The 24,917-nt window shown below is 43.0% G+C and overlaps 1 protein-coding gene and 1 long non-coding RNA gene across 5 annotated transcripts in view; one reads left to right on the top strand and one right to left on the bottom strand.

Annotated features, from left to right (window-relative positions):
- Positions 1 to 3,923: 3,923 nt before the first annotated feature.
- Positions 3,924 to 24,917, bottom strand: part of PDE1C (phosphodiesterase 1C) — a 427,197-nt gene continuing 406,203 nt past the window's right edge. For 2 of the 4 annotated variants that reach the window (XM_053265118.1, XM_053265120.1), the window contains 2 exons: positions 19,904 to 19,966; positions 3,924 to 4,750 (listed from right to left, as the gene is read on the bottom strand). In XM_053265118.1, coding sequence (XP_053121093.1) covers positions 4,581 to 4,750; positions 19,904 to 19,966 — 233 coding nt within the window. In that variant the 3' untranslated portion in view covers positions 3,924 to 4,580. Of the gene's footprint in view, positions 4,751 to 11,396; positions 11,728 to 14,973; positions 15,081 to 19,903; positions 19,967 to 24,917 lie in introns of those variants that run through there. The other 2 variants (XR_008310343.1, XM_053265119.1) reach the window with 2 other exon arrangements.
- LOC128331563 (uncharacterized) lies at positions 6,576 to 16,849 on the top strand. Its single transcript, XR_008310347.1, has 3 exons — positions 6,576 to 6,755; positions 11,842 to 11,883; positions 16,680 to 16,849. It is a non-coding gene; the product is annotated as an uncharacterized LOC128331563 (long non-coding RNA).

The raw sequence follows: 24,917 nt of genomic DNA, 5'->3' as shown, positions 1-24,917 counted from the left end.
CCTGTATAATTTGTCTTTTTAGCACTATATAGGTTGTGAAACAAAAGCTTCTGGGGCTCTCATCATCATCATCACCATCCAACAAACAGCATTTTTCACAGCCACAAACAGTATTGTGCAATTTTTGCCTTGCAACATTTCCAAATGAACACTAGAAGGCAGTGCCGCATCAATAAGTTGAACAGCATTAATTGAAACTGAAGAATATAGCAACTTTAAAGATTAATAAATTGTGCTATATTCTAATATAGATCCACTGCTTTCCAAAGCCAAGAAATATATACAATATATTTGTATATAAATATATGCAATATATACATCATTAAATTAATAGATCATCATTAAATTAAAATGTGATAACATCTGAATATGCCTAGGGAAGAGGAAACCACAGAGAGAGAGGGAGAGAGAGAGAGAGCGCACTAGTGCATTTGGTAGAATATAATATTGTCTTTAATACAGCCCTTCATGCATATAATTTAATGACACTTTACAAGCAATATGTTGTCAAAAAATATCCGTCCTTTTATTCATAATATTCCAAGAGATAAATCGCATATCCCCCAATCTTCCAAGACTTTCTACTATTACAACTACTTCTACAAATATTTATATACCACTTTTCAACAAAAGTTTCCAAAGTGGTTTACATTACATTCTGTGATGCAATGTGAGAGATATAAGTAATCTCTCTCTCTCCAGAAGCTAAGATGATACAGAGCAGGATCAGCAAACAATGAAAAGATTACAAGAACAAAATATAGCATCCTAATCAACTGTAGAGGTGTATGGTAGACAGTTATTTCAAGGCAAGTGCATTATTCCACAGTTTTGCTGGCTGACATATGTGGTTGAAACAGGGCCAGATGACCCTGGTGCCATTGCTGCTGTGTAGATGGAGGCAGTGGCTCCACTGTTCTCTCATCCACTACAGTGGGAGAAGCCACTGGGAAGCCACAGCTTGTGCAACCACTTATTGGGATGGAGGAGCCACAGCAGTGGTGGTGCTGATATCTTCTGGCCCCCTTTCAACTATGAATCACGTCAGCCACTGACTATGATGCTCAAGTTACTATCATTCCTTTGTAAATTCCTGTTTGTGTGATATCAGTATCTTGCCATCTTTTAAAAATTAAAATCCCTTTGCTTGGAAAACCTGGAAGCAAGCTGCTAGTGAAATTGACAGAGAAACCAATTAACAAGGTAAGTAATTCCCACCCCACCCCTTCTTCTCATCAGAGTTGTCACTGTCACAATCCCCTGCCTTTTTCCTGAAATCTTAACAACACTCTATAGGCTTTTCTGCATTCGTCCACAAGGCCTGTAATCTGCACACTGCTCCCCAATCTAAAGGATATGTATAATCATATGGGAATGGCTTATATTTGCTTTTTGTACAACAATAAATCACGTTTCAGCCCAGTCATTTTTTCTGTGTTTAATTCTGGTGTGAAAGCCTTAGTTGTCTCTAGGTTTTGCTCCTGGATTTTAGAAAGAACCCCAGTGTAAAGGAAAATAACCAACTGAATGCAGATAATTAACAGGATCAGATACTAGGACTGTGCAACGTTGGATCGGGAACTTTGGGAACTTCCCGAAACTGGCCACCTCAGAGGAGGTCAGAGAAGGTCCTGATCCAAACTTGGGGAGCTCATTTAGGTTCAGACTTCTCTGACCTCCTTCAGGGGAAAAACTGGGCTTTCCAGAGTCTGGAATGGCAGTGAAAGTCTGCTTGCTCTCTCTCTCTCTCTCTTTTTCGTGTGTGTGTGTGTGTGTGTGTGTTGATCACAGCTAGGGGGACAAACCCATCTTCTGCCCTCTGCCTGCCTGCTTGTGCATATCTTCTTTTAAAAAAACTTTTAACATGTTTTTAAACCCATGTTTTATTTCCAATTGCCAGATTCCAGGTTTCTCCTGCAATTTTCTGTTACATAACTTCCCCTTAGATTCTGAGATGTTAGATCACTTCCCCTGTGGACGGTTACTTTTCTTCCAGGTTGAGTATCTTGGTTACTTAAAAAAAATAATTTAAAGGCTGTTTGGGGAAATAAATAAATAAATAAAACAACTTTATTTGTTAGCCGCCCCATAAGCCCTGCTAACTTGGCAAAGAAGCACCTTTTAATGTGATGAGTCTCTTTATTTAGCAGGGAGAGAGTAACTGGCCCTATCCACCCCCAGCACAGGACCTCCAGGGACTGTTGCTGGTGTCTGTCTTATGTTTCTTTTTAGATTGTGAGCCCTTTGGGGACAGGGATCCATCTTATTTATTTGTTATTTCTCTGTGTAAACCGCCCTGAGCCATATTTGGAAGGGCGGTATAGAAATAGAAATAACAACAACAACAACAACAAATTGTTCTCAGATTGCTGATGAATAAAATCAGCAATTTATGCATATGTTGCATTGAACAGTTCACAACAGAGGATCTGAGTGGCTCACAATGGAGGATTAAAACATACAATAAAACACATAACACATTAAACCATAACAGACAAAAAAAAGTAAAAAGAAAATACAAAATACAATTAAAAAACAGCTTAAAACTCATTTTAAAATTATTTAAAAATCAGAACAAATCTGAAAACCCGAATTTAAAAGACTTGTGTGAACAAAATGGTTTTCACCTGGCGTCTAAAAGAACAAAGTGATGAAGCCAGGCGAACCTCACTGGGGAGGCTATTCCATAAACAGGGTGCAACCACCAAAAAGGCCCTATCGCTTGTAGCCACCCGCCTCAGCTCGTTTGGCAGGAGCACCCAGAGGAGGGTCCCTAAAGAAGATCTTAAGGTATGGGTAGAGACATATGGGGCAAGGCGCTCTCTCAGGTAGCCTGGTCCCAACCATTTAGGGCTTTACAGGTTAAAACCAGCACTTTGAATTGGGCCCAGAAATGGACTGGGAGCCAGTGCAGCTGACGAAGCACTGGCATAATATGATCAAAATGTCCAGTCCCAGTTAATAATCTTGCAGCTCTATTTTGTAACAGCAGCAGTTTCCGGACCATTTTCAAAGGCAGCCCCATGTACAATGCATTGCAGTAATCTAAGCGAGAGGTTACCAGAGTGTGAGTAACTGTGGCCAAGCTATCTTTGTCCAGATAAGGTTGCAGTTGGCGTATCAGCCAAAGCTGATAAAAGGTGCTCTGAGCCATAGAGGCCACTTGAGCCTCTAGTGACAATGCTGGATCCTTCAGGGGGAGTGCAACCCCATCTAGAAAAGGCAGAAAATACCTGATCCTGACCCCAATCCCAACACTCTGAAAGGTCCAAAAGATTCTGAATCCACACGTGCAAGGTCAGATTAAATCAGGTTGGACCCAGTCCTGACATTTGTGTTTGTGCACAGGGCTATCAGATACTGCTGTGAATTGTTTCTTTCTATTCAATGGTCCCATTCAACTTAATGTCCAGTGGAGAAATATTCTGATGTAATTGCTCTAGACCAGTGGTTCCCAACTAGGGCTCCTCCCAGATAATGCTGAACTACAACTCCCAGCATCCCCAGCCACAATAAATTGTAGCTGGGGATGCTGGGTGTTGTAGTTCAGAAACATTTGGAAGAACCCTGGTTGGGAACCACTGGTCTATATAATAGTATGCTCCATTTTACTACACCTAAGTTACTTTCTGGACTGGGTCTCATGATCAGTGAGACTCGGTTTTAACCTGTGAGCGGGGAGCCCTGGGCGGCTCCGAGACGGAGCTGGTGGGGGGTGGGGGGAGCTGGGGCCGCATGGCCCCCACAAGCCCCAGTATGCCCTGCACGAATGCGCAGGGCATACTGGGGAGACCCCTGAGCCGGGAGGCGGCTTTTCGCCTCCCGTCTGGGGGTCTACTCATGAGTAGGCGTGGCGCGAAGCTGCACTGCGGCTACTTATGATGGTAAAAAGCAGGTTTGCTGGAGCGCTCGTTCCACAAACCTGCTTTTTACCAGGGGTTCTCGAGCGGGTTTGCCGCTCAAGAACCACCGGGCTCGGCTGCGAGCCTGGTGGTTCTTACAGTCACCAAAAATCGGGCTAGCCTCTGCTCTCTAAGCGGTTTACAATGATTTTAGCATATTGCCCCCAACATTCTGGGTACTCATTTTACCGACCTTGGAAGGATGGAAGGCTGAGTCAACCTTGACTCAATGTAATGTCTGTTTCCCAGAAATCCAAGGATTCTCATGGTGTACATGCTGTTATTTAGAGATCATGTGAACCCAGAAAATCTCAGCCGTCTTTGCTTGACATGAAGCAGAGATAGGAAACCTTACATCTGAAGTCAGCTTGTTGATCTCATGTCAGATTGCCAACCAGAGATTGCTTAGATTTTCTTGGTTCATGCAATCACAAATTAGGTATGTGTGCACCATGGGAATCCCTGGATTCCTGGGAAACTTACAGCATATTGACTGTGAGAACTACCCTTTTGGATGAATAAGATTAGCCAATGCTTCCATTGAATTTGTTACATCACATACTTTTTTGTTAGATTATTCAATAATTTGTGCAGTTTTCAAAGTGGTTTTGTTCTTGTCCCAACATATTCTCCATCAATACCAAAGATGAGAAAGAAAGGGAAATCTTTGTCTCTCTTCTATTTCCTATTCCAGTGTTGAGATATATGTTGAATCTTATTCATTCTGCCTCTCTGGTCAAGAAGTTTATATCTCACCAGGTAGTCCTCATTTTTCTTGTGGAAGGGTGGGAAGGTGGTGCTTGAGAGATTACTGGGTTTCTTGAGATGGTGTATTGGAGGCTTGATGGCTAGAGGGGAAGAATACAAAAACAAAGGGAGATCGATCAATAGCTCAGCTTTGTGGATTTCTTTTCTATTCACCCCACAGCCACACAGTAATCCAAATGTGCATAAAGGGTTTGTTGGAAATTCTCTGTGGTAAGAGAATCCCTTTCTCATTATAGCAGAGTGCACAGAGGCACAACACAGCGGAAATTTAGTTAGGCATGCGTGTACGCTGAGAGTAAAGTAACTTGGAGCCCATTCATAGTTTCAAATCAATATATAAGGCATTTCTTAAGGAACCCCATTCTAGATAGGAAAGTGAGGAGTTAGGATCTCTAATCTATCTATCTAGCTGGATGCAGATGGATTCTGCATCTTCTCTGCACACATGGTGCAGGGAGAGGAGCTAGCCATTTTGCAAGGTAGAAGGGCAGGTAGGGAAGAGAGAGAGAGAAAGGAGGAAGTGGCTGGAAGGAAGTTAGTCCCTGAGATTAGCAATCTACATATCCAAAGGGATAGTGTCAGAGCAGTAGAGAAGGGATGACCAATGTCTTGACCCTCTAGCCCTCTGACTCACTAGTCTGTCCCCCACTGTCTGAGACAAGAGACAGCGCAAAGTCCTTTAACTTCCAACAGGGTTTACATTGGGAAAAGGGAAAACAATGTAGCTATTTCTTTCAGATTATCTCCGAATGTCCAATTTCAACCAAATCAGACGTGAATTTAAATACTGGATGTATCCAGTTCCAGTTATTCTCAACATATGTGTCTCTCTGGTGTGGTTGCTAGCACAGGTAGAGATTTAAACTAACATTCAGGCAGAATTTAAGCTTGATTGCTTTTCTTCATTCATGCACTACTACAAGAGCAATGTACATTTACATTGGAGCCAGACCATAGATATTATTCAGTAAACTAAAACAGTGAGCAGGATTCAGACTACGTTTGTAATGAAATTAATGGGATTGAAATTAATCCTGCCTCATTTACTTCAATGGACGTAGCATGACTAACTTAGTCAGGATGCTGCCCAGTGCTTTTAGGCTGCTGAAGCAAAACCAGGAGTGGATGAAGAGCAAAGATTCGGACCTTCCCTGATACTCAGGTCATGATTGCTGAGACCTTCTGCCATCATGGTAAGCAGAGTAATAGCTTATAACTCCTGACCACGCAGAAGAAGAGTTTTATTTGGAGGAAACGTTTATAGCTACTGTAGCAAACAGAAATCCAGGGTGATATCATGGATCAAGTATTGGGCTTGAATTAGATCTACCTAATCCACATTCCTGCCCATATCAACCATAAAGTTCACTTTTCCAAGCCAAGATTGTTGGGAGAGTTAAAAAAAATATCATGCCACCTCTGACTTGGAGTGGGATGCAAAATAAAACAAATAGAACTGAAATGGGGAAGGTACTGAACAGCCATTGGCTCGGCTGACTGTGCATCCCCCAAGTCCACAGCGGGGGTGAAGTGGTGTCATCTGTATTTTTGTTCATAAAATAATTAACATAATTAATACCACAGTCGGTAGATTGGAGAGTCAACATTTTTAAGTACATTGGGTTGGTTTGATGCATCTTTTGAGAAGTGCAGTGGTGCTGTTTGCCTCTTGCTGGAATCTCTGAATATGCTATTTAGAAGCTCTGGCAGCTTCCTTACTGAGATCCATTATTGTGAAACATTTACTGGGTTAAATAAACCACTGTAAATCACTCTGGTGTGTAGAAGAAGGGTGAACATGGCTTTGTCCTTCCCCCCCACGCAGTTCAGTGCTCCAAAGGTCAGGCCACCTGGCAAAACATCGATGGGAAAGGAACAACTCATACAAACCAGCTCAAAGAAGGCCAGCTGGAAGGAAAGGAAAGCTGCTCTGATGTACAGGGTTTTTACTAATGGGGACGGGGAAGAGGAGGAGGAGGCCACAGGAGCCTTGGTGCAAAGGTGGACAATGGGAAGCCCGTGGTGTGCTAAGCTCTACAATATGTAAGACATGAAGACCCCTATGGCATAATTGGACCCCACCAGGTAATCAGAAAATGGGGAAGAGGCAACGATGGTGTCATCAGAGGTGGCAGCTCATCCCCTCCCAACTGTGGATGATAGGAGGAAGTGGAGCCACCCCTAGGTCCATTCCTTCTCCTTTGGTAGATGAGAACTGGGACAAGCAGGAGGAGGAGGAGCAGTGATGCAGATTATGTATTATGTATTAATAATTATTTTTTATTATTATTAGTATTAGTAGTAGTAGTAGTAGTAGTATACCACTTTTATTTTGAAGACCCCAGGGTGGTTAAGAACATGATAAAAACAATAATAAAACTTCAATAAAAAACAAGTTACTAAAACAAAAACACAGCTATGCTAAAAAGAGAGCTGGGGCCCACTCACAGACCAAACACACGATTCCAAAATGCTAGGAGAGAGGGAGTCATTGTGGATTTCAACCACACCAATGCAGTTGTGTGTCAATACCATGCTGATCATACAAATGGCACCCATGTATGCATGGACATTGTGTGTGTGCTGGCGCTGCACCGGGGGTTATTGGGACACATGCCACCCCAGCAGGAAGCAGAAGGGGGCAGCAGAGAGCAGATAAGGACTTGCTCTCCTTTTCCTTAAAGTTCCTGAAACAGTTTCCACGAGTGCTTGAACTACGCTTTGAACCACGGTTCAGGCACATCTCTACTTTGCATGCAATTGTAGATGCAAATGTTAACAGTCAGTGCTCAGCTCATGGAGGAAAAAATAAGGGGCACACCTCCCGACACCCCTCAATTTCAGCCACATCATGGCCTACCTGTAACTTTCTGAAACAGAGGTAAGGGAGCTGTTACAGGAGGTAAGGCATATGGGCCCCCAACCCTCCATAATTTGAACACTAACAGGAATTACTGGATACTGTGCTTCAGCTATAAGATAACATGCACTTTAAAGATTATACAACTATAGAATTATTTCAGGAGGAATATTTTCCCAAGTAGGTTACTTGGGGGAAAAATACATTTCAGGAATTTTTATTTTGTTATTAATGAAACAGAACAGAAGACTGTTGTTTCTCATTTTCCCCTTTTGCTTCCATTGGCTCTGGGAAGTAGTGGGTGGGTCAAGGGATGCACATAATGATAATGAGCAAAGATGTCTCAAGCAAGGAAAAAGAAGCAGAAATATTCACTCATTAAGGGAACTGGAAATTCTGCATTGCATTCAGTGCTTGCGGGGAGAATTAATCTATGAATAGCAAGAACAACAATGGTGTTTGTTCAAAACTGAGCAAGTCCAATCACTCCTTTTAGTGGAAACAGCAAAAGAAGGAAAAACTGAAATGGAAGAGCATTGAAAATAGTCTACTAATTAGTTATTCTGCCATTGGACACAATCCACAAGAAACATTGCCAGTACATTTTTCAAAAATATTATTTGTTTGTTTGTTTGTTAAATATACCGCCTGGCTCTGTAGGCTTTAGGTAGTTCCAGTTAAATGAACAGGACTTGCAAGAATTCAGAGCTATTATTACTATTATTATTTTACACAGTCAGACAGGTATTATTGACTGGTTTGTTTTATCCAGACATAGAGTCCTTCCCAAGGACCTGGGATGCCAGAATTTTGTCAATTGTTATAGATATCATCGCAGAATATAGGCTGTTCCCAGTAAAGCTGCTTTTTGTAATTGGCTGATGGTGATTTCTGTGGCCCCTATGGTGTAGAGGTGCTCTTCAAGGTCTTTTGGAACTGCACCCAGGGCGCCAATTACCACTGGGATTATTTTGGTCTTTTTCTGCCACAGCCTTTCAATTTCAATTTGTAGATCTTTGTATTTGGTGATTTTTTCCATTTCTTTTTCTTCTGTTCTGCTATCCCCTGGTATTGCTATGTCGATTATTTTGACTTGTTTTTCTTTCTTCTCGACTACAGTGATATCTGGTGTATTGTGTGGCAGATGTTTGTCTGTTTGTAGTCGGAAGTCCCATAATATTTTTACATCTTCATTTTCTTCAACTTTTTCAATTTTATGGTCCCACCAACTTTTGCCTACAGGTAGCTTGTATTTTTTGCAGATGTTCCAGTGTATCATCCCTGCTACCTTGTCATGCCTTTGTTTGTAGTCAGTCTGTGCGATCTTTTTACAACAGCTGATTAGGTGGTCCACTGTTTCATCTGCTTCTTTACAAAGGCGGCACTTGCTGTTTGTTGTTGACTTTTCTACTTCTGCTCTTATTGCATTTGTTCTTAGTGCCTGTTCTTGTGCAGCCAGTATTAAACCCTCTGTTTCTTTCTTCAAGTTGCCATTCTTAAGCCATTGCCAGGTCTTGGTGATGTCTGATTTTCCACTTATACTGTGCAAATATTGACCATGCAGTGGCTTATTTCTCCATTTTTCTGCTCGGTTCTTGACTTGTTCTTTCTTGTAGGCCTGCTTTCTTTCATTGGTGTTGAATAGTTTCACATTATTGACCATTTGAAGTGCATCTTCTTCACTGTCCTTGATATATTCTTCAAGGCCTCTTTTCTCCTCCTCTACTGTTTGATGGACTTGCAGCATTCCTCTTCCACCTGAGCTGCAAGGGAGGTATAGCCTATCTACATCACTGCGGGGGTGCAGAGCATGATTGATGGTCATGATTTTCCTGGTCTTACGATCTAGCGTCTCTAGCTCTGCCTGGGTCCAGTCTATTATTCCTGCAGTGTATCTGATAACAGGTATAGCCCAGTTGTTTATGGCTTGTATGGTGTTCCCGCCATTGAGTTTGGACTTGAGGATTTTTCTAACTCTCCTGATGTATTCACTTCCAATTTTTCTTTTAACTTCAGTGTGTGCGATGTTTTCAGCCTGGAGAATGCCCAAGTATTATTATTATTATTATTATTATTATTATTATTATTATTATTATTATTATTATTTCAATTTCTATACCGCCCTTCCAAAAATGGCTCAGGGTGGTTTGCACAGAGATATAATAAATAAATAAATAAAATGGATCCCAAAGTGCTCACAATCTAAATGAAATGTAAGATAGACACCAGCAACAGTCACTGGGGGTGGATAGGGCCATTTCCTCTGCCCCTGCTAAATAAAGAGAATCACCTTGGTAAAAGGTGACTCTTTGCCAAGTTAGCAGGGGCTATGTTCCTGTTCATATCCCATTCGTTCCAAGGGTGCCTCTACAAGAAATGTTTGAGTTGATTGGATCTATTGATCAAAACCACTCATTGCAAATTAAGTTCATGTTTACAAAGTTGCTTGTCATGTGGAGGAGTCAGAGCTCATTGCAAAACTACTGGTTGGCACCAGTAGTAAAAATGGTGGACCCTTGGGGCTGACTTTTTTCTTTTTTGTTTTTGCTTCTTTCAATTAGTTTATTTCCTGATTCTTAACCAGTACTTGAAATAGAGAATTTACTTTCTTTTTTATTGGAAGTGGACATTGAAAGCTCTTCATACTTTGAGTAACAGTGTGCTATGCATAAGAAGCAATGTGCATAGCAAACAATATGTTTAAGAGCAATTTATCAGAACCTGGAATCGCTAGTTTGGAATGATAATATTCATTGAGCCCTTTTCTCATGATCTGTGAGAAGGCCTATTTGCGGGCGTGTGGGGAGGAAGGTTTTGTTATCTTCCCGGCAGATGATCCAATGAGGGCGCTGGGTGCACTGATCACGTACCCAGATGATCCTCCACTGCCTCAGCAGCATGGAGGGTCAGATCTCTTGAGAATCATAGTCTTTTCAGTGGCTGCTCCAGCTGCCTCTGAATAGAATACGATTCCCTAGACACCACATTCACAGGACTCAAGCTGGCCGGTGGGGCGGGGGTGGATGGGGGGCACTCTTTCTTGAGTCTTTTGTTTTAAAAAATGAAGCCATGGAAGACAATGCTCCCGCAACAACAGAAGGAAAAGAAAGTAAAGAAAGTCTATCCTATCTCCTGTACACCAGGTAAGCACAGGGGGAATAATTCAGGCTGAATCAGGGACAAGTTGAATTGGACTTATATGGCCTGATTTGACTTCAGTTGGGTAGTGGCTCAATTTGGGCCGGATCAATTTGCTTTGATTCAGCCCTGATTCAGCCCGAATTAGTATATACTAAGTATATACTAAATACTTAGTATATACTAAATACTTAGTATACTAAACAAATATACTAAACAAATAAATATAATTGAAGTATGACAATGTTACTAATGTCACGATGCAATCTAACTCTGATCCAGCTAAGCACACATGCAGCAGCTGAGGCTGTTTATGTATCAGTCCAGTCAGATACTTGGCAACAGCACTGATGAGCAAACCTGAGGAAGTGGGGAAAGGGGAAATCCATCCCCAACTCCCCCGCCCACTCCGTGGTACAGCTGAAAAACACTGTCGCTGGTTTTCTTATCAGGGATATGTGCACACAATCTCAGCTGTTAGATAATACTTCAAACTGCGTACACAGTGCATTCTCTTCTCATTAGGGATGGGAGCACAAAAGCTGTTTATATGCAGATATCCCTTCTACCTGCTGGGAAAGCCTAGCTAGAAGCATATGTGCAATCATACCATATTGCATACTGACTTAAATATTTGCATGTGAAGTGAGTCAGAAGTGTGTACAACGGGAAGCATCAGTGGTCATAAAATGCACAGGGAAGACCTTCATTTCACAAACATGTTAATGTCAAAGTACACATCCACGCGGCAGAACTTTATTAAAGCAACACAGTGCAGGCTAGATAAATTGTATTACAAAGGTTTTGGGAAGCAGACATTAAGGAGAGTAGAAAAAGCTAGCACTGTGGATGGAATTAAGGTGGAGTTATTCCGTGGTTTTGTCGTACAAAATGTAATGTTGGCGGGGGGAGGAGGAGAATGTTTTTTTTAAGAGAGAGAGAGAGAGAGAGATTCTGAGAGAAATTCTGTTTTGGCAGAAAAGTCTGTTGTATAAATTGCTGCACCCCTGATTTTGAATGGTGGATGTTCATTTTTCCTGGTTTCTGAGTTCAGGTAATCTAAGGGGGAAATGGAAATATTAATATCAGTATACTTAAAGATATTGGCTGCTAATATACAGGAAAAATAACAGGCACACACTTTTGCTTAACTCCTGCCCTTTTTCTTCATAGATTTGGCATTGGCTGCACAATGTAAAGCATGATGCTATGAAGGTAATTGAAGGATATCTGAGATGTGAATATAGTATAACATTGTTTATTACCAGGTCTGTCCAGTATGTCATTTTCCTGTGTTTCACATCACATTTCTGAGCACTAAGAAGTGGATAAGTACTATTATTTTCATTCTCTTTTTTTAAGGTGGGAAAAGCTGTTAGTTAAGTCAGAATACTTGGATTTAAGGTTATTTGAGACCAATTCATATGCTAACAGGGCTTTCAAATCACACATCATTACATTGCAGGAAGGAATAGCATTCTTGGGGGTAACCCATACATCAATATTGCTCCTTTCCTTGGTGGAGCTAAGTAAGTAAAGTGTGCTGTCGAGTCAATTTCGAATCCAGGCCCCCACAGAGCCCTGTGGTTTTCTTTGGTAGAATACAGGAAGGGTTTACCATTGCTTCCTCCCGCATAGTATGAGAAGATTGCTATTGCTATCTTCTTATATCGCTGGTGCCCAATTTGGTGTTTCCCATAATCTGGTGTTTCCCATAATCTGGGAAACATACCAGCGGGGATTCGAACTGGCAACCTTCTGCTTGTTAGTCAAGCATTTCCCCGCTGCGCCACTTAAGGTGGTATGGTGGTTAGAGAGTAGAAAATGCTAATGAGAAAAGAAACAATGTCATTCGCTGCCACCCATGTACTTTTCTTCTCCAGATATCTGATTTTAGTTATATCACACTTTGTCCCATGAGCTTTGAACAGTTTATAGCATTTTAGATTGTGAGCCCTTTGGGGACAGGGATCCATCTTATTTATATATTATTTCTCTGTGTAAACTGCCCTGAGCCATTTTTGGAAGGGCGGTATATAAATTGAATTAATAATAATAATAATAATAATAATAATAATTTATTAATTATAATTAATAATTTATTACCCTTATTATAATTATATTATTATATCATAATAATATTATAATACCCTTATTATAATACCCTTATTATAATTAATAATAAGGGTACCAAAGGCTTCTCTTATAATTATAATTATTATAATTATAATTATTATTTCCCCCTGCCACGTTATTACCAAGGGGCTCCCAATGTTTAAAAACATCTTTAAAAACACAGAGCTCGATGGGGAGCTCTGTCGCAGATGTGGTAATGGCAGGGTCTCTAGAGCTTTACCCTCTCAGCTCCTGTGATTCTCCTTCTCCTTCAGCAGCACCAACTGCTATGGTGGTGGTTGGAGAAGGTGCTGCAAAGTGAGCTAAGCTGGGTAGGAGCTAGAGCTCAGTCTTAGGTGGTGATGGGAATCTCTCAGGCTTTGTCAAAGAAGATGGTTGGTGTTAGCTCACAGCTCTTGTAATGCTTCTTCTCCAAAGAATTACCAGAGCATAGTGAAATCCAATCCAGTGAAAATGGCTTCCACACTCACCTAACAATGTATGGATTGGCCACCAATTCTATTAACATTCAAGGGTACCAAAGGCTTCTCTACATTATTATTTCCCATGACTGAATGCTAAGTTGCTTTTCACACGTACATGGTTTGTAAGATCAATGCTGAACTTTTTTTGCCTTCAGTCTTCCGTCCCTACCCAAATTCGTTTCCTCATCCCAGATATCCTCAAATTAATGTCCTCTTTCAAAAATGCATTCTTCCTAAATTGCTGCACAACATTAACATTTCATGTTGCTTCCCATCTTCCAACAAAAGGGGTGGAGAATCCTTTTCCTCACCATTGCCAATGAGATGGCTCCAGCCAGCTCTGTCTCCCTTTCAGTTTCCTATATGCCTGATCTTGCATTAATGACATCTCTTAAACCTCCAGCTTTAAAAGCAGGGAGAATAAAGGTGCTGCAATATGGGGAACAAAAGCAGCCAGCCAATTAGTAGCTAGCCTCATACCTGTTCCACTGATGAGCCAATAATTCACACTCACATGGTAGTTCCCAATTCTCATCAGTAGGGGGAGGAAAGCAACAGAACCCGGTAAATTCCATTTGAGGACCTGCACTAGTGCACAGGTTCTCTTTGGATCCACACTTTGGATCCTCAGATGCTACCCACCATCTTAAGAACAAAAATGGGGTTTTTACCCTTTTAAAATGTGCTATGCACACTGTTAAAAGATCAGCTGCTTCACAACTACTTGCACAACTACTTGCATGGACCTTCATTCAAATGTGTACATGTGCATAGTGCCACTTAGAGACAGTCTGGGCCAAGAGACATGAAGCAGCGATAAATCTATCATTAAGAGATGGGCTTATAAACAATAGTGTTTGTCAAAAACACACACCAAAAAACAGTCAGAGGGGCTCCCCCCCCCGTTTTCCCACAGAAAATTGCCCCACTGATGCCCCAACTTGTGCCATTTGTGGCAAATAGCTACTTTGGAAGGTAATTTTTGGTAAGAAAATTAATCTGGATTGAGGCCTTATGGATGCTTTTTGATAAAATAGGAGACAATCGGCAGCATCCAAACTCATGCTGCTCTCGTGTAAAAATGTTCCATGCGCACAATGATGACTCCCAATTGCCCCCTTCTCTCTGCTGCCCCTGATGCTCCTCAGACATATATTGCTCAATGCTGGGGGATCCTCAGGAACTTATATATCAGAGGCAGCAGAAAGAAGGGGGGATGGGGGAAAATAATTGTGTGTATGGAACATTCTAATGCAAGAGCAGCATCAATCTGCACACTGCCCATTGTTTACTTACACTTTTAAGCCCATCTCTTAAATTATTGTAATGTGGAGTTTGATCTACACATTACAATAAATTAATCTCACCAAGCAGCAGGTAGGAAAGAGCAGCGGTGGTGATGGGGAGTTAAAGTCAGCTGATTGGCACTATGCACATACAACTCTGGCTGGTGAATTAGTATATGAAATTGTGTATGTGATTCTCCACCCAACTAGGGATATGCATTTAGAGACCCAATTCTGTGGATGGATGGCCCCTAGTTAGATCAGGGCAAATTGAAACAGCTATGCTGCCAAGCTAAGGTCAAAGAAGATTTAGAAGAACTCTAAACCCAAATTGTGTTCTAGCTTAGACTTTGGACATCAACAATGCTATGTAGCTTAGATGTGGATCTAGACCTAAAAGGCTAGATTTGTATACTAACCTGAATAGATTGTGTGGAAAGTGCATGTTTTTCTTTAAAATGCCTCCAAGCAAGTGGGCGAGCACGTTGATGTGGTAATGCTAGTTTCTGAGGAAATTCTTAGTTTTCTGAAAGGGAGGACACCATGCAAAATAGGACATCAACACCAATGGAAATGCATTAAAAGAAAGTTAACATTGGACAGACTGAAGCAGAAGATATCTACTTCTAATTCTACAATATACACTATGCAGTGCAGTTAGAGGAATTCAGCATTTGACTAGAAGACTTCTATGCTATTGACTGTACGGTACCTTAGTTTAAGACATGCTTCTGGCAAATGGCAGACAAAGATCTTCATAAGGTGCATTTTGATCAGGTACCAGAGTTTTTATTTTCAGTCACTGTCCACATGTATTAGATGACACTATAGTATGTGTGATGCCTCGAAACGTCAGAGGGGGAAATATCCAAGGATCGTTGTGGCTAGCTGGATTGTCTGGAAGAAACATCTGCTGAATGTTGTGTTACCTTAGTAAATGTGTCCCACTATGTGTGCCACCATGACCATAATATAAAACTCAGCTATGACACAGCTAGGACAGGATCTGTACGTATGTAAAGCTCTACTGCATTCTTAGTACAGCTGACTCATTTCCACCTGTTTCTACTTAAGGCAGAAGATAACAAGCAATACAGAAGACTATAGCTTGCTCATGCTTGAGTGTTCTTCCAGTGGTGAACCTTAGGCATTTAACTCATATCCAGCTTTTAACAGAGATCTGTTCTCAAGGATACCACTAGATCCACCATATTGGAAGGAGACCTTTAAATGGAGTAGGGGTTAAGAAAAATGTTCATAACTCTGATATTGGATACATGGGCTAGGGATGTGCACAAGCTAATATTAGTGCACCCTTCGGTGGGGCAGGGAACGGTTCCCTTTAAAAGCTGCTAGGGAGCTCCTTACCTGCTTGCCCCACCCTGCCGCTTTTCCACCAATGGCCATGTACATGCCGATGCCATGAGGAGGCTGCAGGGAGCAGCACTGCAGCCCTGTGCAGGCATTTGCAAAGTGGGCACCGGTGGCGGAAAAGCAGTGGTGCGGGGCAAGCAGGTAAGGAGCTCCTTACCTGCTTTGTAAGGGAAACACTCCCTACCCCATCGAGCTGATTTGAATGCCGGTGCCTGAGCCAGATTGGTGCTTCCAAGAGAAGGTGCCGAACCTGCATGTGCACATCCCTAACATGGGCTCCATTCTAACTAGACAATTGTGTGACAGTTAATGGCAGTTGCCTTATATATGGCTGCTGAATGGAGTTACAGCTCAAGCTAACTTGATATGAAAATCAAGCATTGGAATTCAATTTCAGTATCAAATAAAATTTGATACAGCATTAAAACTGGCCAAACTGTGTAATACAAATGGTAAAATAAAATAAAAAACTTGATGAAATGGAAAATGTACTGACAGTGGAAAAAAATCCTTGACATAATTATTGGAATGTGCGAGAACAAACTCAATAAAGAGAATGAAAAAAAGTTGCACAATCAAGTTTAAGATGGGGGGGGGGAATCAAACCGAAAACAGACACATGTGGGCAATAAAGCATTTCTAAAAGGATATGGGTATAATGGAGGGAAACAATTTCTACAGAATTCGTCAAGAAGAACAGTTCAAAGTGATTACTTCCTGTCTCTTGACATCTTATTACTTCTCTTGACAGGAAGTAATAAGATGTTATTATACTGAATGCTAGTGTGCCATTCCAACACATATGAAGGCATGTGATGCAGCAACTTTGCTGATGCTAAGCAAGTCTGGACCTCGTCAATACCTGGATGGAAAACTGTCTGGGAACCCCAGATATGTCACCTTGAGTTCCATGGAAGAAAAGTAGGATATAAATGAAATAAAGAAATAATTAATAAAAATCTGAATCTAGTTTTGTGTGCTGTTGTATTTTAAAAAAACCCTCTGAAGACTTGGTATAACCAATGTGAATAATCAAAAATGATTTAGAATACAAGGTTAGAGTTGCAAACCTTTTTACTGGCGTTGGTCCTTAGTGCTTAATCACTGCATATAATACTAAGTAAAGGTACAAGAGCAAGGCCAGTAAGAAACAGCAACTTTATAAAATAAAGAAAAAAAGATAAGAATACGACAAATCTTTACATACTGCTTTTCAACAGAAGCTCCCAAAGCGGTTTATCTAGATATAAACAATCGAAACGAACAAATAAATAAAATGGCTCCCTGTCCCCAAAGGGCTCACAATCTAAAAGAGGAACATAAGAGAAACACCAGCAACAGCCACTGGAGGGGTGCTGTGCTGGGGATGGATAAGGCCAGTCGCTCTCCCCCTGCTCAGTAAAGAGAATCACCACTTTTAAAAGGTGCCTCTTTGCTCAATTAGCAGGGGATAGCAGGAAGATGAAAGGAATATAGTTTGTCCAGAAAGCAAATAGTTCAAAAAGAAAGCAAGGGATAGAAAAATGATATAGCAATCACAGAGCCCTTTCTCGCAATTAGTGAAAAAGGACTTGGGGAGCACAGGGAGGAAGGCTGTAACTTTTTACCTCCCCTGCAGATGACTGCCCTGCCCCTGCTGGGCGCCCACATGGACACTGGCTTTCCCCAGCACTCTGGAGGGTCAGGGGCTGGACATGTTGCTCCGGCCCCTGAAAATCCCATAATGTACAGTGTGAGTGTGTGGTGCATTGCAGGTATGCCCCCTGGTGCCAGCCGGGAGCCCCACAGTCTCCCAGCCCTGGCTGCAAGCGCTCGCTCCCTTAAACCCGCTTAAGAGGCTGGCCTCTTTGGTGGGTTTATTTTATTTATTTTTTATTATTTTTACATTTATATCCTGCTCTTCCTCGAAGGAGCCCAGAGCGGTGTACTACATACTTGAATTTCTCCTCACAACAACCCTGTGAAGTAGGTTAGGCTGAGAGAGAAGTGACTGGCCCAGAGTCACCCAGCTAGTTTTATGGCTGAATGGGATTTGAACTCGGGTCTCCCCGGTCCTAGTCCAGCACTCTAACCACTGCACCACGCTGCGGATCCCAGTAGTTCGTATGATTAGCCAAGACCGGGCTTGGCTTTCTTAGCCCTGTTTTGGTTGATTTGGTTGAAGCCTGTTTTGGTTGAAGCCTCACTGTTTCCTAAACGGAGTAGCAGCTGATCATGGGATCAGTCTTTTCCCTGCTTCATGTGGTCTAACATCTTTCAACACAGGAAGCTGGCTTATACCAAGTCAGACCATTGATCCATCTAGTATTGCCTACAAAGACTGGCAGCGGCTTCTCCAAGATTGCAGGCAGGAGTCTCTCTAAGCCCTGTCTTGGAGATGCCAGTGAGGGAACTTGGAACCTGCTGCATGCAAGCATTCCCATGCACACCCTTGATTAGAACCTCTCTGGCAGGGGCCCCGGCTGCCCTTACCAGCTCCGACGTTCATTCTGCAGCCAAGGTCATAGAAGCCCCAGGCGGGGCGGGCGGACAGCCAGGCGGGGCAACCCGACGAGCGGCCAGCCGAGATGCTACTTAATCAAGGAGTCAGGCTAGAGGGGCTGGGAGAAGGGCAGGGCAAGTGAGGGAGGGGGCAGCAGCAACAGACAGAGGCACAGCTGAGGGGGATACGGGTGAGAGCAGAGTGATATGGTGGGGCAGAGGTCCAATTAGTGGGGGTGTGGGATGCATCAGTTGTCAGGAGGGATTTAAGACATGCTCAGCCAGTGATGGGAGACAGTTGGAGGGTGAGTGGTGGAGGCCTCTGGAGAGAGACTGCCACAGCAACCCCAAGGAGCCAGGAGGAGGAGGGCTCGGGTGAACCAAACCCCCTCCCCTCAAAAACTCTGAGGCCCTGCCTGGTGGGAAGCAAGAGGGAGAGGTCAAACAGCCATGGAGAGACCAGTGGCAGGACAGAACCCAAATCTTGCTGCTGATCACATGCAACACTACTGAGTAAAATTAATCATGGGGGTGTACTTAGTGTTAGGTACAGATTAATGAGACAATGGAAAAGAAAATACACGTGAAAAGACATGAATCATTTAATTATTTGTCCAAAATAAGATGTGGAAATCGTTTTATCATTAACCATTAACTGTGAGCTAGAACACAAAAATATCTGACTTCTTCAGGACACTGAAGGAGTCAACTTTCACACCAGCCCTTGATAATGAACAATAATTTTCAGTCTGCTTGGCAGAAGGCTATTGAGGTTAGGTTGTTCTGCTATGGTCTTTCCCCTGATTTCTTACTTTCCTTGGGTTATGAATGGTCCAAAGAAATTATCCAGCAGCGAATAAAGGACATAGATCAGCAAAATGCAAAATGATGCAAGTATGACGTCTAGCTCTTACAAGTTATTGAGAGAATCTTCTGTAACTATACCAGCAACTAACCTTTCAATCCTGACACATTCCAAATATCGTCGGGCATTTTCTAGAGCTCGTTTCTATGCCCTTCCCTCATCATTACTGGAAGGTAGATAATGGGGTATACCTATTTCATTGCCCTTGTGGCACTGGTGAGGCTGAAACTATAGCCCACGTTCTTTTGTGCTGTTTTTATCAGGATCTGAGCATTGATTTGATTTTACCATACTAGTAAAATTTCCAGGACATTTGGATGGTTTTTATGTTAAGTTCCTTTTAGAGGACAGGGATTCCAATGTCACCTATAGAGTAGATGAATTTTGGATTTTAGCATCTAGGGTACATTGTATGTTTGACTATGAACATTGAAATACTTATGATATCTAGTGCTGTAACTATATTGTATGATGATATTAATGTTTATATTGTTTTTGTTTTGCTGGTGTCTGACCGCAATAAAGATTATCGTATAGTATCATAACATCACACCAGAAAATTCACCTTTGATTAGTTACTTTAAAAGTTGCGTTTACAGATGCATTCCAATGTAGCAGGACCTACTAACCTGGCAAAGTAAGACGATTTGTGGATTCTGGTACTGGTACATCTTTCGTAAGTTGTTTTGAACCTTTAAAAATAAAAAGGCTTTTAGAAAGAGATGAACAGAGGCAATTTCTTCCATTGTATACAAGTATTTATTTATCTCTACCAATTGTCATTTTGTATTAGATTTCTTTCTGCATTTGAAAATAAATGAATAGGATTTAGTGCAAACATTGATGCACAAGCACAGTCACATCTTGAAACATTGTGTGGGTATTGCAAGTCAGGTCAGGATCTTATGCTATCAGCACTGTCATATTACAGCTCTATGGGTCTGATATATTGAAGGAATAAGTTATAATCTGAGAGGGAGGGAGGGAGGGAGATCCTTTATTACGGTCATTGACCAGATAATCATTATACAATCTGAGAGTGATTGGCAGGTGGAGAGAAACGCTGAGAGATATTTCTAAAATTTCTCCTTGGGAAGTACCTTGACATTCAGAGCGAATTTCAGTTTCTCCTTTGGGGACCCCTGAAAACCCTGCAAAGTCAGACAAATGACATTTTAGAGAGATTTCTATATCTCACACCGTGCCGCTGCAATTACATTGGTGCAAGCCACTCTCTGAGCCACCATGTTGACATAGTTCTGCCTGGTAAAGGTAAAGTTGTGCTGTCGAGTCAGTGTCGACTCCTGGCGACCACAGAGCCCTGTGGTTGTCTTGGGTAGAATACAGGAGGGGTTGACCACTGCCTCCCCCTGTGCAGTGTGAATTGATGCCTTTCAGCAGGGGCAGCTCGTGAACTCACCTCTGGGGGTGTGTGGCGGGGGGCTTCTTTTAACTGTAAACAGAGCCAGTGCTCCATGCTGCCCAGCAGCCCCCACGGCAGGGAATTGCCTCCACCTGGCCGCTGGCGGGGGCTTGCCTCCATGGGAGCCAGGTGAGTGGCGGAGACGATTCCCCGCTGCAGGGGCTACTGGGCAGCACGGAGCACCGGCTCCGTTTACAGTTAAAGAAGCCACCCGCCACCCTCCCTGCACGAGCCGTGCCTGCATCTTCCTATACCGCTGCTGCCCGATATAGGTGTTTCCCATAGTCTGGGAAATATACCAGTGGGGATTCAAATTGGCAACCTATTGCTCCCTAGGCAAGTTACTTCCCCACCAGCTGTTTGGAGCCTACTAGCTGTGCATAGTAGCTTGACAAGTGCCAGATGAACCTCCTGTTTTTGTTGCATGTAGGAGAAAGGGGGTATCAGGCACCCGAATGGACACAATGCATGACTAGTTGTCTGTGTTTACCTGGCGGGTCACAGGTTGTGCAGGCTTGCTTGATCTATAGAATCAGGAGCTTAGCAGCATAGAAGGACCTAGTGGGTGAGTTCATACAACCACCTTTAAGTACTAACAAAGTAGGTACAAGAGGAACCAAAGGTCATGAGGAGCATGCACTTCCATTGGACATGACAACTGAACTTGCCCAAGTTCCTTATCTCCCGGTTACCCACTTTCATCTTAGATTTTACTAACTTTCATCAAAACTATTTTTTTTACTAACTGTCACCAAAACTTGTTAAATAGATAAATAAATAAATAAAACTTTAAAGCCAGTTTCAAATGCTGGTTTCAAGAGGGTGTAGGAAATTGGTGAAATGTAAGGCAAAAGTGGTAACTGGGATCGGAATCCAGACTTGGTCAAGATCAGCTGTCATGCTTGATGGGAGTGTGTGTGCCCCGCGACTCCTCCTGTGCCTATTCTGAAGGAATTACAGGCAGTTATGTAAACCCAGCCAGTAAGGTGGAAAACTGAGTTTCCCTGCAATGGTCATCAGTCCGCCTAATGTACTAGTGGTGAATGCAATCCATTTAAGTCAAACCATAGCATTTCATTTATTTAGTTATTTGATTTATATACCTAAAGTGGCTCAGGGAGGTTTAAATTAAAATCAAAAACCTATAATAAAACAATCAAAACATTTAAACCAGATTAAAATTACAATTAAAACCAGTTATTAAAAGTCAGGCTAAAAAGATGGGTCTTTAAGGGTCTCTGGAAGGCTTGCAAAGAAAATAATCCTCTTATGTCCAAGAGGAGTACATTCCACAACCTAGGGGCAATAAATGAGAAGGCCCAAACCCAGGTTGCCGCCAGATGAACCGGTGGCACCTGAAGATGGACCCCCACCTGATGATCTTAATGAGTGGTGGGGATCTTGTAGAGAAAGGCATTCTCTCATGTAACCTATACCTAAGCCATTCAGAGCTTCAAAGGTAATAAGCAGCACTTTGTACTTTGCCCAGAAACATATAGCCAGACAGTGCAACAGTGACAAAGATAGCCCTCAATAAAACCTTATCGGTTGCCAGAAGCAGTGTTTTGGGGTCACGCAGGAAGGCGCCCCTCTACATGATCTAGCAAATAGGCTAACAACCCTCAGTGAACTTTTCGCCCCGCATAGCTCAAGCTGTTTGGCGTGAGCCGGTCATTAGTACAGGCAGAGTTTGGCAATGTGCCTCCAGGTTAAAGGTGCAAAAGACTGTAAAAGGATGTTGCAGACCCCTCCTTTATGGAGGCAAGCCCCTCTAGACCCATCAAAGGGACATTGCCATGGGTGAGATACTCTCCATCCAGAGATACCATTTGGAATGCACAGCAAGACAAGCAAACCCGGCTATTTCCCTCCTCAACTGATGAAGTGGCTGGCAAAGATAAGCTAGGAGACTCTCATTGTCAACAATCAATCAGTATCTTTGCACCGGGAACATCCTAGTTTCGAGAGGGGAGGAAATATTGAGCCATTTGCACCACACACATAAACACTTGCATAGTTTCAACTTGCCTTTGTCCAAGAGGACCCACCTGCAGTGACTAAATCTACCCTAGCAATGGACACTTTTGTTCTGCAAGAATCTTCCTACCCTCCAGGGAGGGATGACTGCTTGACTGACTCACAAACAGTCCCAGAGCACGTTTCTCAGTATATCTACCCTACAAGCACCACAGGGCTTTGGACTCTGTTTGGACTCTATTCAGGGGCAGATTAAGTTTTGTACCGCCCATAGGCGGCCAAAGATTTGCTTCCCCAGGAGCAAGGGTTCCCCTTTACTTGTAAAGACTTGTGGGCGGGGGGAAGAGTTAAATTTGGTTTTGGTTTTGGTTTTTTTTAAAGAAAAAAACATTTAAGATCGCCGGGCAGCACGGCAGAGTGAGCTCCTAGTGGGCTCACCTGCCTCCCAAATTGTGACAGTTGAGGTTGGGCAGTGCCAGCAAAAGAGTTCCTCACACGGGCCCGCCTTCCTTCCAAATGACCCAGATCGGGCTGATTTCAGCCCATTTTGGGCCTCTGCACATGAGCACGCATGCACAAAGGCCTGAAATTGGCCCAATCTGGGTCAATTGGGAGGAAAGTAGGCCCATGTATGGAGTTTCTTTCGCCACAGTCTTCACCATCTGGGAGGGCAGAGACGGCAGTGAGACATCCTCACACGGCCCCACCTTTCTCCCAAATGGCCCAGATCTGGCCGATTTCAGGCCTCTGCACACATGTGCATAGAGGCCCCAAATGGGCCACAAGCTGCCCCTATCTCGGTCATTTGGAAGGAAGTTGGGCCCGTGTGAGGAGCTCTTCCACTGGCAGCACCCAACCCAACCTCAACTGTCATGGTTTGGGAGGTGGGTGGAGCTCTCACCACCATCCCTGCTGTGCTGCCACCACACAGCAGCAGTTTTAATTTTTTTTTTAAATTACTTTACCTCCCCCACCCCCCAAGATTTGCCACTCCCCAAGATTTGCCACCCTAAGCAATTGCTTCTATTGCCTGCACGGTAATCCACCCGACTCTATTCAAAAACAGACTCTCATATAGGCAAGCTGGGTGGCTGGCCTTGCCCCTCTTCCTCGCTTCACCCCACTCCCTACTTCTGAGGAAGCACCAGATCACCCTTCGTGCAATGAACACACCTGGGAAGAACAGGTAATACTAACACTTACTGCCATTTCAGGGAGGTTTCTCGCCTCTTTCCCTGCCTCCATCCCTGCTGTCCAGGCACTTTTTGTCATGCCCTCGAGCTCCGACAGCGAGGAGGAAGGCGAAGCTGTCAACTTTCCAGCCAATTCAGGAGTGTCTGAGGGGCAGAGCCCAGCTGTCAGTGTTCATGAAACGGCTGTGGTAGATCCAACTAATGATTTAGAGCAGGCATGGCAACCTGAGTAGGCGGAAGGCGTGGGGGACCAATGCGAAGAAGAGCTAAGCGATGAAACACCACTGACTCAACAACAGCGCAGGCTCACAAGACGTAGAACGCAATTAGAGGCTGTTAGGAGCAGCAAACACCTCTTGCTGAGGGCTGACAAGCCTTGAATTCCTAGCAGCTGGGAGCTCTCGGCTTGCTCTATAAATCACATCTCCAGCCTCCTACTCATTGCTGAGAATCAACGTTCGTCAACATTCTTGTCAACAAGCGTTCAGCCAAGCCATATCCGATTTCAGCAGCTCCGCTTGCTTCGTGAACTTCCCTAGCAGCTGGCCAGACCTTGACACTTTTCCTTATTAGAAATCTCTAATTAGAGTCTTTTTTAGAAACACTAGTCAAGTTATTGAATGTCCTAACCAAACTCTTTTTCCTTCTGTAACTCCCCATTTTTATTCTAAATAAAGCTTTGAAACTGTAATTGCATTTCCTCATTTTTTCCAGTACAACAGACTTGCTTAAATTAATGCTGTATCAGAACTGCACCCTGATAGGGGTGTGCTAGCCGGCTCAATTTGAGCTGGGCTTGGCATTGAACTGGCTTGGTCCAATGGGTTAGGTGTCAAACCACACTGGCCTCAGCTAGTCTGAGTTTGAACCAGGCCCAGTTTGAACCGAGTCATTTTGGAGCTATACTGGTAAAAGGGAATCTGGTGAGGATTTCCCTTTATCAGTACAGGGGCGGGGGGGCTGTCCTAAGTATAGAGGGGGTGGAAGGGGAATAAATCTGAACTCACAAGTATAAGCCACGGTGGCCATGGTTGGGGCGGGGTGGAGGGT

The sequence above is a fragment of the Hemicordylus capensis genome, chromosome 6, assembly GCF_027244095.1.
Source record: "Hemicordylus capensis ecotype Gifberg chromosome 6, rHemCap1.1.pri, whole genome shotgun sequence".
NCBI lineage: Eukaryota > Metazoa > Chordata > Lepidosauria > Squamata > Cordylidae > Hemicordylus > Hemicordylus capensis.
This window is presented reverse-complemented; position numbering and strand designations above follow the sequence as displayed.